Here is a 15,766-nt window from a genome sequence, read left to right as displayed (position 1 = left end):
ACAAGTGGTATTTCAATATAATACTGTGGGAGCATGGAGGGAAGTTCTTTCATTAGGCATAGTAAAAAATGTATAATAATGTTCTCATGCTTTCACTCTCAAGAGTTTTCTTTTTGGGAAAAGAGAATTTCCAAAATTTTGCAGAGTGGTGAGAGGGTTGTGTATCCTAAAATCTGGGCATGTCTGGTTCCTTTCCCTCTTCAAAGCCACTGCTGCAAGGCCCAAGTAACTGTAAGGTCCTCCTCACCAGGGCTTGCTGGGGATAGATTCTGCGAGTTATCACACTCAGGCATATAACCTGAGGGCACGCTCTGAGCTGTACAACCTTTCACACCTACTGTCTGGAGGGTTCTCAGCACCACAGTCTTTTTCTTAGTCTCTTCTCCTGATCACTGTATGTCTACCTTTCCCTCAAACCCCAGGAGGGAAGAAATCTGATTTAAAAATTTTTTTTGAAATAATTTCAGACACACAGAAAGGTTGCAGGAAAAGTTCAAGGAATGCTTACGTACTCTTCGCCCAACTCCCCAGTTGTTAATATGCTATATTCACTATATGCTTTATTAGCTTCTCTTTTTGTATATACATCTTTATGGACTGAATTGTGTCACCGCCCCCAAAATTCATATGTAGAAGCCCTAACCCTCAGTACCTTAAAATGTGACTGTGTTTGGAAATAGAGCCTTTAAAAAGGCAATAAAGTTAAAATGAGGTGGTCACGGTGGGTTCTAATTAAATCTGACTGGTGTCCTTATGAGAAGAGGAGATTAAGACATACAGAGAGAGGTGCCAGAGGGGTGCTCCCACAGATGAAAGACCATGTGAGGACAGTGAGAAGGCAGCCACCTGCAAGTCAGGGAGAAAGGCCTCAAGAGAGGGCAAACCCGCCAACACCTTGATCTTGTACTTCCAGCCTCCAGAACTGCAAGAAAATTAATTTTGGTTTTTTTCTACCAATTTTATTGATATATAATTGACATAGAGCCCTGTATAATTTTAAGGTGTACAGCATAATGATTTGACTTACATACATCAAGAAATGATCATCACAATAAGTTTAGCAAACAGCCATCATCTCATATAGATATAATAATTTTTTTAAGCCATCCAGTCTGTGGTATTTTATTGCAGCCCTAACAAAACCTATATATATATATTTTTTAACCATTTGAAAGTAAGTTGTAGATATGATGTCCCTTTATCTCTAACAGCAAGTACATTCTCTTACATAATCACAATATGATTAGCTATAGGAAATTTAAATTGATACAATGCTATTAACTGACCTACAGACTTTATTATTATTTTGCCAGTTGTCCTATAATGTCCTTTATAGCAAAAAAGAGACAGAAAAAGAAGAAGAATGAAGGAAAAAGAAAGAAAATAATTGGGGGTGTGTGTCTGGGATCACATATTACATTGAATTGTCATGCCCAGGCTCCTTTGATCTAGAAAAGTTCCTCATTCTTTGTCTTTCATGACTTTGACATTTTTGAAGAGTACAGGCTGCTTTTCTTGTAGAACATCTCTTAGTCTTGACTTGTCTGATATTTCCTTGTGATTAGATCTACTAGTACATTGCAAAATTTCAGGAATGTGCCTTTTTCCTGGACTGTTTTAACATTCCAGGTCTATGATCTCTCCTCTCCCTGTGTAAATAAGAAATCTGTAACAATTTTAGGGAATTCAATGGTTTAGGAAAATCACTTTATTCAATATTCAGACTTGCTAAGATTTATGAAGTGGTGTGTCTTCCTCAATGCGTCATATCTGAGGGCATATAATGTGTTTTTGTCCTATTACTGGTGTTAATTTTGATCACTTGTTTAAGGTGATGACTGTCAGGTTTCTCCACTGTAAATGTACCATTTTCTCCCTTTGCTATCTTTTTTTTTTTTTTTTTTTAATTTGGTTGCACCCGGCGGGCTCCTCAGTTGCGGCTCGCCGGCTCCACTGTTGTGGTATTTGAATTCTTACTTGTGGCATGCATGTAGGATCTAGTTCCCTGATCAGGGATCAAACCCCAGCCCCCTGCATTGGGAGCAGAGTGTTTTAACCACTGTGCCACTAGGGAAGTCCCCCCCTTTGCTATTAAAAAAATACTCTGTGGGAGAGATACTTTGAGACTATGCAAATAGGGCAGCCAGTCAGATAAAATACAGGTAGCCCAGTTTAATTTGAATTTCAGGTAACAGACGAATACCTTTTTAGTAAAGTATGACCCCTCCTCCCAATCCAAATTTAACTGGGCATCTTGTATTTTTATTGCAAGATCTGGCAACCCTATATGTAAATAACTTGGTCCTCATCCAACTTCACTCAGTTGTTTTGACATCCATTGATGATTCTCAATCAGTTTTTACTATGATTTTGCCAAATAGTCGTTTTCTAACTGCATCATTCTTCTACATTTATTAGTTGCTATTCCATCTGCCTATCTTTTTATCCACTCTTAAAGCGCCTGGCACACAGTAGGCACTCAGATATTTGGGCAGTGAATGAACGCGTTGGCCAGGCTTCCGTGACAACGTTTGGCAGGGGCTTGCCTTCCTCAGCCAGTCTCGGCAAGCTATCGAGCCTTCGGAACCATCCAGGGCCCCGCTCTTGGCGCTTTTTGCTCCAATCACCAGCATGGCTTTACTGGGCTTCTCTACGTTTGAAGGAAGACAACCGATCGGTTCCTTCAGCTCCAGCGGCCCAACGGACTGCAAGTGGAGAGCCGCAGGGACCAATGGGTGCCGGCAGGAGGTGGGGCCTGCCACGCGGCAGCGGTATAACTGCAGGGCCCGCGCGCGTTTGCCTCCCGGCGCTGGCCATGGCTGCAATGTGCCTCTTATCCACTTTGGCCATCCGGCTGCTCCGGCCGGCGCAGAGCTGCCGCCTCCACCATCGCCCCTTCCACCTCTCGGCAGTTCGGTAAGAGGGTCGGGGGGCTGGGTTAGCGCGGAAATCCGAGGGGAACCGAGCGCGGGGCCCGCCCGGGGACTCCCTTCATGAGCATCTCCGTCCCGGGAGGTGGTGGCCACCGAGAAGGGTGTGGCGGGGCGACGTGGCATCCCAGAGTGGCCGCAGCCTACCACCAGGGCGTTCGTTCGGCTGTGTGGGCTGAAATCGAGAGCCCGCCTTTCGGAGGAGCCGGCCTCCTGCAGGCTCCGGGCGTCGTCCTGTCTCAAGGCCAGTCCGCCGGCTGAACGGGGCCCACGGTGTGGAGCGGAGGTGCTGGCGGGCCCTGGGACTCAGCGACTTACCTGGGAGCATACGGAGGTCACCGGCCAGGGCCTGCCGGCCGCCCTTGGCCCTGATACCAAGAGCGGGAAAGCAGAGGAGATGTTTTGGCGAGCGTGGGGAAGAGTTGTGAGTGAGCAGCCTTCAGTGAGCCTTCCCGGGACCCTAGCGGCGGTGGGGGTTAGGGCGGAGCCTTGCTCGCCGGGTACCAGCACTTCCCTCCTTCTCCCGGTCGTGGGTGTGGCTCGCGCTGCTCTACAAGCTGCCCCTTTCCCTCCTAAGGGAATAAATGTGTTGTGGTCACCAGGACTTTGACTGCAGCCCACCCGGAGTCGGTCAGTGCCAGACCGAGTAAATTGAGGTGGTAAACGCCCGGGAAGAGAAAAGGGAAAGCTCTGTTTGCGTTTTCTTAGGGAGGTAATAAATATTTCCTGATTTTTTTGGACCTCAAATTCCTATTCTAAACCTAGGTTGAAGAATCTTTTTCTGGGGGGGTGGCGGTGGAGGGAGAGCTGTGATTTCGTTCCTTTAAGCTATGCACCCTCTTTCCCGTCAATCTTTAGAGCCTTTACACTGCAGAGACCTAAGCCTTGAAACAGCAGCCCCTTTATCCAGGCACTGTGCTAGGCTGTGCGAATTCAGAGATGGTAAAAGCGATTTTCTTTAGTGGAACTTCCATACTTGTCAAGAGGCAGAAAATGTAATTTCCAATCAGTGTAAAAATGCTATTAGAGACGTTTCCAAGGTGCTGTTGGAGCACAGAATGGGGATTAATGCGTTCTTGAAAGAAGACTTCAGAGGGGACATTTAAGGATTTTCTTAGTCTGACCCTGACCTGCCTTTCCAGCCCCATCTTTCATTACTGTCTGTTCTCTTCCCTCTTCCTCCCTTCCTGAGTTCTGGCCACATGTGCTTTCATGATTGAAGAGATTTATAAAAATACTCCAATTCCTTACCTAAAGAACTGGAACAGTTTGCTCACACTCTCCAGTAACAAATGCCCTGCTTTTGGGGCTTCCCTGGTGGTGCAGTGATTAAGAAGCTACCTGCCAATGAGGGGGACATGGGCTCAAGCCCTGGCCCGGGGGGATCCCACGTGCCGCGGAGCAACTAAGCCCGTGCGCCACAACTACTGAGCCTGCGCTCTAGAGCCTGCGAGTCACAACTACTGAGCCCACGAGCCACAACTACTGAAGCCCATGCGCCTAGAACCTGTGCTCTGCAAGAAGAGAAGCCACCGCAATGAGAAGCCCAGGCTCTGCAATGAAGAGTAGCCCCTGCTCGTCGCAACTAGAGAAAACCCGCGCGCAGCAACAAAAACCCAATGCAGCCAAAAATAAATAAACAAAATAAATAAATTTATAAAACACACACAAAAAATGCCCTCCTTTCACTTCCTTTTCTGAATGAAATGTAGGTTTCCACGTCTCTGAAGGCAATAAGTACATTTGGTATTCAGGGTTCTAATGTATTGCTTTGATTACTGCTAGCTGGTAAAATTAAAACATCCTTTAAAAAATATGGGTCTAAGGGCAAGACGGGAATAAAGATGCAGACCTGCTAGAGAATGGACTTGAGGATACGGGGAGAGGGAAGGGTAAGCTGGGACAAAGTGAGAGAGTGGCATGGACATATATACACTACCAAATGTAAAATAGCTAGCTAGTGGGAAGCAGCCGCATAGCACAGGGAGATCAGCTCGGTGCTTTGTGACCACCTAGAGGGGTGGGATAGGGAGGGTGGAAGGGAGATGCAAGAGGGAAGAGATGGGGACATATGTATACGTATAACTGATTCACTTTGTTATAAAGCAGAAACTGACACTATTGTAAAGCAATTATGCTCTAATAAAGATGTTAAAATAAAATAAAATTGAACAGAAATGAAAAAAAAATATGGGTCTGCATATATTCCTTTTTATGGGGGGGGTAGTGTGAGAGTTTTCATGGTTAGAGAGATAGTACTGTAGTTTAGGCGACAATGAGGTAAAGGAAAAAATGGACTTTGGAGGCAGAAGTTTGTGTTTTAATTTTTTTTCTACTGTCCTCAGTCTCTTGTTCTGTATAACATGCTTATAATAGTCCCAAGGTAACTGAGAGTAATATATGTAAAACTCTAAGCAAAATATCTCCTGTTTCAGAGATGTTAGATCCATCCCCCTTTGTGTCTTTGTTCACTCATTACTGGTTCCATTAATTAGTAGATAACAGAACTCTTTCCACAATAAGTTGATCATGAATTATAAAATGCACCTGATATTAATTTTTCATGGAAAATTACAGTACTGTAAACTATTGAATTAGAAGGAAAGTGAAGATGCTGCTGACTTGGATTTCAGTTTTTAATTTTATTTAGATAGTCCTCTTCTTTCTAGTCTGTTGATGCATAATTTTATTGGAAATTTTTCTAAAAACATCTGTGAAAGCACTTCTAAATGTGTTAGCTAATATGGTTAATAAATTTTGGATTCCCCTTGGGACTGATCTCAGTTTCCATTTCCATTTATTTTGGGGTAGCAGTAACTTTATCTGCCCATTGGCAAAAAAAAAAAAACTGTTGGGAAATTAGGTAATGACTCCCTCTCAGGACTGTGTTTCACATTTGGCAGAGTTGTGGTATGCAGGCGACGGCTAAAACACAGTTATGTTGTAAAAGATACTCGTTGCTTTGTGGCTTTGTTTTGGTTCTTGTTACTCTTTGATTTCTTTCTTTCTTTCTTTCTTTTTAAGCAAATTGGCATAACATCCAGAAGTTGCCTTTGGAACTTGGAACAATGGATTCTCCCAGAACCCTGTGTCCTTAACTTTATTATATCATGCTTAGCCCAAATGTGCTGCTACCATTTTCTCTAAGTTTACTGCTTTCAAAAGGAACTTAAAAAACATTTTTTTAAATGAGCTTTTTAATGAAGTGCAATCTAAGTCCTATTCACTGATTATTTTCATAAAGCTATCCTTATGAGTGTATAAATAGATAAATATATCTATTGTATATTAAGGATGTGTGTGTGTATAAATTTAGCCAACAGAATTAGATATTAATTTTTAGTGAATATATATGCCTGGCACTTTATTTATTTATTTTCTATTTTTGGCCATGCCACGTGACACGTGGGATCTTAGTTCCCCAACCAGGGATTGAACTCCTGCCCTCTGCATTGGAAGCTCGGAGTCTTAACCACTGGACTGCCAGGGAAGTCCCCATATCCTGGCACTTTATTTGTTATTTCATTCAATATAAATGACTGTCCTAAGCACTTTTAAAGTAATCTTTCACTCTATTCTATTCCAGGGTTGGGAATCTATTTCTGGCACAGGGCAGGTATTACTATAATTCAAGAATGTTGGGCTTCCCTGGTGGCGCAGTGGTTGAGAGTCCGCCTGCCGATGCAGGGACACGGGTTCATGCCCCGGTCCGGGAAGATCCCACGTGCCGCGGAGCGGTTGGGCCCGTGAGCCATGGCCGCTGAGCCTGCGCATCCAAAGCCTGTGCTCCGCAACGGGAGAGGTCACAACAGTGAGAGGCCCGTGTACAGAAAAAAAAAAAAAAAAGAATGTTGCCGGGGTATTTGTATCAACAAAGCCCTTTTATTTTATTTTATATTTTTTTAAGATTTTATTACAGTTCTCTTTTTTTTTAACATCTTTATTGGAGTATAATTGCTTTACAATGGTGGGTCAGTTTCTGCTTTATAACAAAGTGAATAAGTTATACATATACATATGTCCCCATATCTCTTCCCTCTTGCATCTCCCTCCCTCCCACCCTCCCTATGCCACCCCTCTATGTGGTCAAAAGCACCAAGCTGATCTCCCTGTGCTATGCGGCTGCTTCCCACTAGCTAGCTATTTTACGTTTGGTAGTGTACATGTGTCCATGCCACTCTCTCACTTTGTCCCAGCTTACCCTTCCCTCTCCCCGTATCCTCAAGTCTTTTCTCTAGTAGGTCTGTGTCTTTATTCCCGTCTTGCTCCTAGGTTCTTCATGACCACTTTTATTTTTTTTTAGATTCCACATATATGTGTTAGCATACGGTATCTGTTTTTCTCTTTCTGACTTACTTCACTCTGTATGACAGACTCTATGTCCATCCACCTCACTACAAATAACTCAATTTCATTTCTTTTTACGGCTGAGTAATATTTCATTGTATATATGTGCCACATCTTCTTTATCCATTCATCTGTTGATGGACACTTAGGTTGCTTCCATGTCCTGGCTATTGTAAATAGAGCTGCAATGAACATTTTGGTATGTGCCTCTTTTTGAATTATGGTTTTCTCAGGGTATATGCCCATTAGTGGAATTGCTGGGTCATATGGTAGTTCTATTTTTAGTTTTTTAAGGAACCTCCATACTGTTCTCCATAGTGGCTGTATCAATTTACATTCCCACCAACAGTGCAAGAGGGTCCCCTTTTCTCCACACCCTCTCCAGCATTTATTGTTTGTAGATTTTTTGATGATGGCCATTCTGACTGCTGTGAGATATCTCATTGTAGTTTTGATTTGCATTTCTCTAATGATTAATGATATTGAGCATTCTTTCATGTGTTGGCAATCTATATCTTCTTTGGAGAAATGTCTATTTAGGTCTTCTACCCATTTTTGGATTGGGTTGTTTGTTTTTTTGTTATTGAGCTGCATGAGCTGCTTGTAAATTTTGGAGATTAATTCTTTGTCAGTTGCTTCATTTGCAAATATTTTCTCCCATTCTGAGGGTTGTCTTTTTGTCTTTCTGTCTTTATGTCTTTTGTCTTGTTCCTTTGCTGTGCAAAAGCTTTTAAATTTCATTAGGTCCCATTTGTTTAGTTTTGTTTTTATTTCCATTTCTCTAGGAGGTGGGTCAAAAAGGATCTTGCTGTGATTTATGTCAGAGAGTGTTCTGCCTAGGTTTTCCTCTAAGAGTTTGATAGTGTCTGGCCTTACATTTAGGTCTTTAATCCATTTTGAGTTTATTTTTGTGTATGGTGTTAGGGAGTGTTCTAATTTCATTCTTTTACATGTAGCTGTCCAGTTTTCCCAGCACCACTTATTGAAGAGGCTGTCTTTCTCCACTGTATATTCTTGCCTCCTTTATCAAAGATAAGGTGACCATATGTATGTGGGTTTATGTCTGTTTATGTCTATTTCTATCCTGTTTCCTTGATCTATACTTCTGTTTTTGTGCCAGTACCATACTGTCTTGATTACTGTAGCTTTGTAGTATAGTCTGAAGTCAGGGAGCCTGATTCCTCCAGCTCCGTTTTTCCTTCTCAAGATTGCTTTGGCTATTCGGGGTCTTTTGTGTTTCCATACAAATTGTGAAATTTTTTGTTCTAGTTCTGTGAAAAATGCCAGTGGTAGTTTGATAGGGATTGCATTGAATCTGTAGATTGCTTTGGGTAGTATAGTCATTTTCACAATGTTGATTCTTCCAATTCAAGAACATGGTATATGTCTCCATCTATTTGTATCATCTTTAATTTCTTTCATCAGTGTCTTATAATTTTCTGCATACAGGTCTTTTGTGTCCTTAGGTAGGTTTATTCCTAGATATTTTATTCTTTTTGTTGCAGTGGTAAATGGGAGTGTTTTCTTAATTTCATTTTCAGATTTTTTATCATTAGTGTATTGGAATGCAAGAGATTTCTGTGCATTAATTTTGTATCATGCTACTTTACCAAATTCATTGATTAGCTCTAGTAGTTTTCTGGTAGCATCTTTAGGATTCTCTATGTATAGTATCATGTCATCTGCAAACAGTGACAGCAGTGAAGCCCTTTTAAAGAAGTCATCCTCAACCCTAAATCTGGATTGGATTTGTAAATATTAACATGTTTTCAGTTCTTTAATATATCATGAGTATATATGAAATGCTCTTATATATTTTGTGCTCTGCTAGAATTATCATGTAAAATGGGGTAAATGCATTTGGTTTGCTATAAAATTGTGATATCTTCTTCTTTTTTTTTTTTTTAAGTGAAAGAAGGTTTATTCAGGGAGAAACACACTCACTAGACAGAGGGTGGGCCATCTCAGAAGGCAAGAGGCACCAGGGTATGGGGTTGTCAGTTTTTATAGGGGTGGGTAATCATAGGTTGATGAGTGGAAGGAGTATTCCACCTATTTGGGGGAATGGGTGGGGATTTCCAGGAATTGAGCCACTGCCCATTTTTTTACCTCTTATTGTCGGCCTTGGAACTGTCATATGGGTGTGTCATTTAGTGCACTGATGTGTTACAATGACCATATACTGAGGCTCAAGGTTTGGTGGAAGACAACTTGTCCACCATCTTGGACCTAGCTTGTTCTAACCAATTTATGTCATGTCCTTGGGCTATGTCATTCTTTTTTTTTTTTCCTGTACGCGGGCCTCTCACTGTTGTGGCCTCTCCCGTTGCAGAGCACAGGCTTCAGATACACAGGCTCAGCGGCCATGGCTCACGGGCCCAGCCGCTCCGTGGCATGTGGGATCTTCCCGGACCGGGGCATGAACCTGTGTCCCCTAGCATCGGCAGGCAGACTCTCAACCACTGTGCCACCAGGGAAGCCCCATGTCATTCTTTAAAAGGTTGTGCCCTGCCCCCTTCCTGTCTCATTCCCCCCTCAGAGATTTTACTCCCATAATCTTATGGGAAGCAGAGGGGCTATGGTCTGTCATCTGTAGCTGCTTCAGGGCTGAGTAGGGGCATCAACCCTGCCTGTCAGGGAGTGAAAAATCTCTGGATGCCTGATCTAGGGGCCCCAGGAGCAGGACGGCTTCTTGTTTTAAGTTGACATGAGCTGGAATCATTGCATAGCCATCATCTTGATGTGGAACTGCTTCTGTAGCCTCCCTATGAATCTTCTTGAAGATGAAGCTCTTTTGGAACAGCATCAGAGTACAATAGTAACTGTCTATAAATGACAAAAGACTTAAAAGGTTAAATATCTGATTACAGTGTAATTGATAAAGAAGCTTGGTTACTGTTGTGACATAGAACATTTTAAGATAACAACTAGAACTATAGCATTATACCAGGACATATCCAAATTTTAGAACCTTTACATAATTTTTAGAATGTCTATATTAATAACATTCATCCATACAGTATTTTTTAAATAGTTTTATTGCTCTTGTGATAATGCTGTCTATGTAACTTAACATACTAAATAATACTAGTTAAATATTTCTCTCTGAGATGCCTCAGGGGCCCTCTAAAACACCCCAAAGTTAGTTGAAAGTCAAAAGAACTTTAATTAAAATTTGACATTTGGGAAGTTTGTCAAAAAGTTTTAAAACACTTGATCAAATAAAATCATTGGTCACTATGAGACAATACTTATTTCTTAACCGAAGTGTCAAGAGATCTCAAAAGCGAATACAGATTAAAGGCAAAGAAACTCACACAATCTGTTATCAAAAACGGCATAACTTTTCAGTATTTTTTCATTCCTCACACGTTCTTTTACTGAAAACACATATCTTACCTTCCTTATAAGTTTTTTCCTCATTGAGTTACTCCCATAACTAAATTTGCTAACAAATTTGCAATACATATAATAAGGTCTAGTAAATCTAGGTAGAACAGAAGTATTCTTTCTTTAAGTAAGTTTTTTTTTAATTATGTATTTTTTATTTATTTATTTTTGGCTGTGTTGGGTCTTCGTTGCTGCTCTCGGGCCTTCTCTAGTTGCGGTGAGTGGGGACTACTCTTCGTTGCGGTGCGCAGGCTTCTCACTGCCGTGGCTTCTCTTGTTGTGGAGCACGGGCTCTAGGCGCGCGGGCTTTGTAGTTGTGACACGCGGGCTCCGTAGTTGTGTCTCACGGGCTCTAGAGCGCAGACTCAGTAGTTGTGGCACACAGGCTTGGCTGTTCTGCAGAGTGTGGGATCTTCCCAGAGCAGGGCTCAAACCCGTGTCCCTGCATTGGCAGGCGAATTCTTAACCACTGCACCACCAGGGAAGCCCACAACAGAAGTATTATACTTAACATTGATGACTCTAAAGACATGTCTATATTAATCAAACCAACAAGCTTAAGCTACCTTCAATACCAGATATCAGTTTAGTACTGAATATTTTACAGATAACATGAACCTGAAGTTCATTCTGGCCAGATTACTTTCTATTTCTAAGTATTTGTATAAGCACTTGATTTTCTTTAAGTCAACTAAATAGAGCTCTTTTATGAATTAATTTTTGGCAATACCGTACAGCTACAGCACACACATAGATACATACAAACATACAAACAAACACAGAAGCCTCATAGTTCCCATTCCAAAATTTTAGCCAAGAGTCACGTACAGCATCAGTCTATAAAGGAGGTTGGATTAAAATTGGGTTTCTGGCAGGTGGAACAAATCAAGCTCACTTGTCTAGATGGCTAAACCCTTTTTACTAATATTTATGGAAAAGATACTTAAGATTTTTTTTTTTTTTGCAGTACGTGGGCCTCTCACTGTTGTGGCCTCTCCCATTGCAGAGCCTAGGCTCAGCGAGCCCGCTCCGTGGCATGTGGGATCTTCCCTGACCGGCGCACGAACCCATGTCCCCTGCATCAGCAGGCAGACTCTCAACCACTGCGCCACCAGGGAAGCCCGATACTTAAGATTTTTGTTTGTCCATGACAAGTTCCAAATTATTTACCCCCTTTTTCAAAATTTGCATTTTAAAAAGATGGCAGAGATAAGGGTTCCTGGGAAAAAAACACGTAGGATATTTGCATCTCAAAGGCACAGGTAAGTTCCTCCTTTGTTTCCCCTTTGTTTAATACTTACAAGCCTCTTCAGATAAATAGGGAAGGTTTGGGGAGTGGTAAAAGGATTGTGAGTTTTGGATTTGTTTTTTGGAGCTACATCTCTGGTCCTGTAAAGACTACATTTGTAAAATTAGGACAGGTGTTTTTTTTTTTAAAGAATTGGGCGGCTACCTCAATGATATTGAAGGACTGCTATACATTTACCTATGTTGAGGTATGTTTTACTTTCCTCATTTAGCTTAGGGGAGAAGTCCTTCTGCCAAATTTCTATCAGGTATGGTTAGCTTAGTCAGACCAGTGGCCTCCCATTTTGGTACTCTATTTACAAACACTTTTGGTCATCCTCCCTGGGTTTAAGAAATTTTTAAATTATGGCCCTCAGTCAGGCCTTTGATCTGAGGCGGCTTGCCTACGGCCTCACGTGATCGCATTTTTAAAGGTAGCTGGACAATTTCTAGCCCACGTTTTTTTCTTTTTTTTTTGGTCCATTCCATTCCTACCATGTAAGCACCCTCAGCTTGAATTTTATAAGCACACAGAGTGGAGGCATTCATGGCATTTCAGTGTCTGGATCTGTCCAGTCAAAGGCAAAGAGATACTGGGGTGCAGGGGAATGCAGAAGAAAGCAACATTTAGTTCTAGAACTATGAACTAGTTTAACAGCCCATAGTTTAAAAGCTTAGATGGAGTGGAATGGAGATCTCCTCTCGCTGGGACTGAGGTAGATTCCTCTGACCAAGAGCAATTGTTTTTCTTGGTGGGTGCTATCTCTGTGAGGATCTCCAGCTTGGATTATTGTCGGGAATTTAGTGAACAAGTCCCTTGCCAACAAGGGGAGGGAGCACTCAGGCATGAGCAGAAACTGATGTGCAAAGGTAAAATTTCCTAGCAAGCAGTTGAGGGGAGGAGTGAATCACTGGTTTGGGGCTTTCCATCAATCCCTGTTATTATACAGCTTGTGGAGGACAAGGGTCCAGGGAAATCAGTCACCACAGAGTAGGCGGCCCAGGTATCTAATAAGAAAATAACTTTCCTACTTTCCATGTCAAAGGTTACCCGAGGCTTCTCCGGAGAAATGACCAGGTGTCCTTTGGGAGCCAGGGAGGGTCCCAGGCCCCATCAGTCTTCGATCCTCCTGGCCATCATTGCTTTGGGAGCTCCGAGTCCCCTTCGGGACTGGGAGCAGTTCTGCTTCCAGTGACCCTCTCATTCACACTTAAAACAGATGCTTTTTGGCAAGATAGTGACTCTGATCCAGCATTCCTGGATCCTGTCCTCACCATGGGTCTTCGCAAGGAATGGTAACCCTGAGGTGGTGCAGTGGTTAGGGCTGCTGCCAATTGCTCTGCTTTTTGCTGTTGTCCCTGAATCCTTTTTGCCTCTCTATTGTTAAATACTCCAAAGGCCAAATCCATGAGCTGATTTATGGGGGTCTGGTGTCTCCAGCTCCTCGGATGCGGCATCAGGGGTAAATGGTCTGGAAGACTGTCCCCCCTCACAATTGGGGGAGATAGGAGTTCACGGTAGACCTCTCGGGGAGGTGGACTCATAAAGAGATCATCTAAAACATTTGGCTCCTGTGAAGAAGGCACTTTGAAAGGGGTGTGAGCCAGGTACACCCGGCAGTTCTTTAGACCTGGATTATGGAATAGAGTCATGAACATTTGGATGTATGGGACTTCCCCCCATTTACCTTTCCTTTTACAAAATAGGTCCAGTTGCAAGATGGTATTGTAATTCAATGACCCAATTTTTTTTTGGCCAGATCACTTTGTCCCCTAGTTTGTACTGGGACCATACAGTATTGCAAAAGAAAATTAATTTTTTTCTTAAACCATCCTGTCTAAATTTTCCCCAGTTAGTTAATATGCATCTGTAGCAGGGAGAGCCAAATCAGACTACATGTTGGATCTGTTTCATTTACTTTATCTTTTTATTTATTTATTTGATGTTTATTTTTACTTTTATTTTTGGCTGCATTGGGTCTTTGTTGCTGCGTATGGGCTTTATCTAGTTGCGGCGAGCAGGGGCTAGAGCAGGGGCTACTCATCGTTGCAGTGCGTGGGCTTCTCATTGCAGTGGCTTCTCTTGTTGCATAGCAAGGGCTCTAGGCGCGCGGGCTCAGTAGTTGTGGCTCAGGGCTCTAGAGCGCAGGCTCAGCAGTTGTGGTGCACTGGCTTAGTTGCTCTGCGGCATGTGGGATCTTCCCGGACCAGGGCTCAAACCCATGTCCCCTGCATTGGCAGGCAGATTCTTAACCACTGTGCCACCAGGGAAGTCCTGTTTCTTTTACTTTAACCTTTGCTTTCTGCTGCTTTTTTCACTAAAAGGATACTGTCTATACATAATGGCCTGCCTTGGGGAACCCTGCCCCTCTGCCTGAATGTTAAACCAAAGTGCCTTTGTTCAGGGAAACATCCAGACCCTGTTCCACTTGTGGATGGCTACAAGAAAGAAGAAATTAACACGTCCCCTCCCCGAGACTGGCCATTCCAGGTGATATTTGCAGAACTTATGGCCTTTTTACTTTATTTCCTCATCTCCTTCCCTTCTCTGTGCTATAAAAGAAACTGGCATCCAAACCACGGTAAGATGGTTATTTTGAGACTTTAGTCTGCCATCTTCTTGGTTTGCCGGCTTTCCGAATAAAGTCGTATTCCTTGTCTCAATACCTCATCTCCCATCTGTTGGCCTGTTGTGCAGCGGGCAGGGCGAGCTTGGACTCGGTAACACATCCTAGCAGCGAGTCCTTCGGGGTGCTTGTAGTTGCCCCCATTTTTTTATTGGGATGTCCTGATAAGATGGGAGTCTGATGGATACCGGCCAGGTGGTAGTTATTTGTCCTGACATTCTCCTAGTGTCAACAGTGGCGTCCCTGTGAGCACCCGAAATCTGCCTGGTTGGTGAGCCTGAGTAGGCCCTTTGGATTAGTCAAGGAAAGGAACAAAAGCCAGTGGGAGAAAAAGCAACCAGAGTCCCAGGGCCTAAATCCTTCAGAGAGGGAGGGAGGAGACCTAGGCCCTGAGCCAACTAAATGGATTAACTTTATCAATTAAACAAAAGAAAAACAAATAGAAGGGTAGGGCTGAAGGGCCACAAGGCAGTGATAACAATACAAGGTAACAGCTCCCCTCAGGATATGGTCCTTTTGATGTTGAGGAGGGCTTACCTCTCCACAGAAGTAAAGGAGGCAACACCCAACGTGCTGGCAAAGCCAGCTGGGAGGCTCAAGGATCAGTAGACAGTCCAAGAAGTCAGGAGAGAAGGAGGATAATAAGAGAAATCCAGGACAGGAGGGAAGGTGTACAGCCATGATGCTTCCTAAGAGAGATTTGTAAGCCTGCTGAGAAAGGTGCTCACCCACTACCTCCGCTGAGGGGTTGATAAAGTCTGCCTGGGACCCCCACAAGAGAAGTGCTTATGCACACTTCTGCTCAGGGGTGTCTGTGTGATATCTTCTCAATACTTCAAAAGATGCAAATACAAATTAATGTTTAATATAAGGTTTAGATATAAAATTACTGCATTATATCTAAGACATTGAGATTTGGTTTAAAGTAGATATTTAATCACAGTGCAACTGAAAAGCAGGCATTGAAGGCTTAGACCATTAAAGCTTTAAAGTTTTTAATTAACAGTGGCCTTGAGAATTAATTATATCTGACCATACAAGATATCCAGTACCTTGATGTTATCCCTGAGAGTTAAATATGTGCTATAAGGGGAAATAGGTTGTTTCAGTGTTTCAAACAATTGTATTCTTCATTGGTGTTGAGGTTGGAGCATTCCTTATGACACTGGGGACAAAGATCTAACG

General features: G+C 42.7%; 1 protein-coding gene across 3 annotated transcripts in view; it reads left to right on the top strand.

Moving 5' to 3' along the window:
* The first annotated feature begins 2,759 nt into the window (after nt 1–2,759).
* Nucleotides 2,760–15,766, top strand: part of MTHFD2 (methylenetetrahydrofolate dehydrogenase (NADP+ dependent) 2, methenyltetrahydrofolate cyclohydrolase) — a 30,347-nt gene continuing 17,340 nt past the window's right edge. For all 3 annotated transcript variants that reach the window (XM_073791226.1, XM_019942122.3, XM_033838296.2), the window contains exon 1: nt 2,760–2,916. In XM_073791226.1, coding sequence (XP_073647327.1) covers nt 2,816–2,916 — 101 coding nt within the window. In that variant the 5' untranslated portion in view covers nt 2,760–2,815. The remainder of the gene's footprint in view (nt 2,917–15,766) is intronic.

The sequence above is a fragment of the Tursiops truncatus genome, chromosome 14 (assembly GCF_011762595.2).
Source record: "Tursiops truncatus isolate mTurTru1 chromosome 14, mTurTru1.mat.Y, whole genome shotgun sequence".
NCBI lineage: Eukaryota > Metazoa > Chordata > Mammalia > Artiodactyla > Delphinidae > Tursiops > Tursiops truncatus.
Note: the sequence above shows the minus strand (reverse complement) of the source record. Positions and strands in the feature narration are given on the sequence as shown.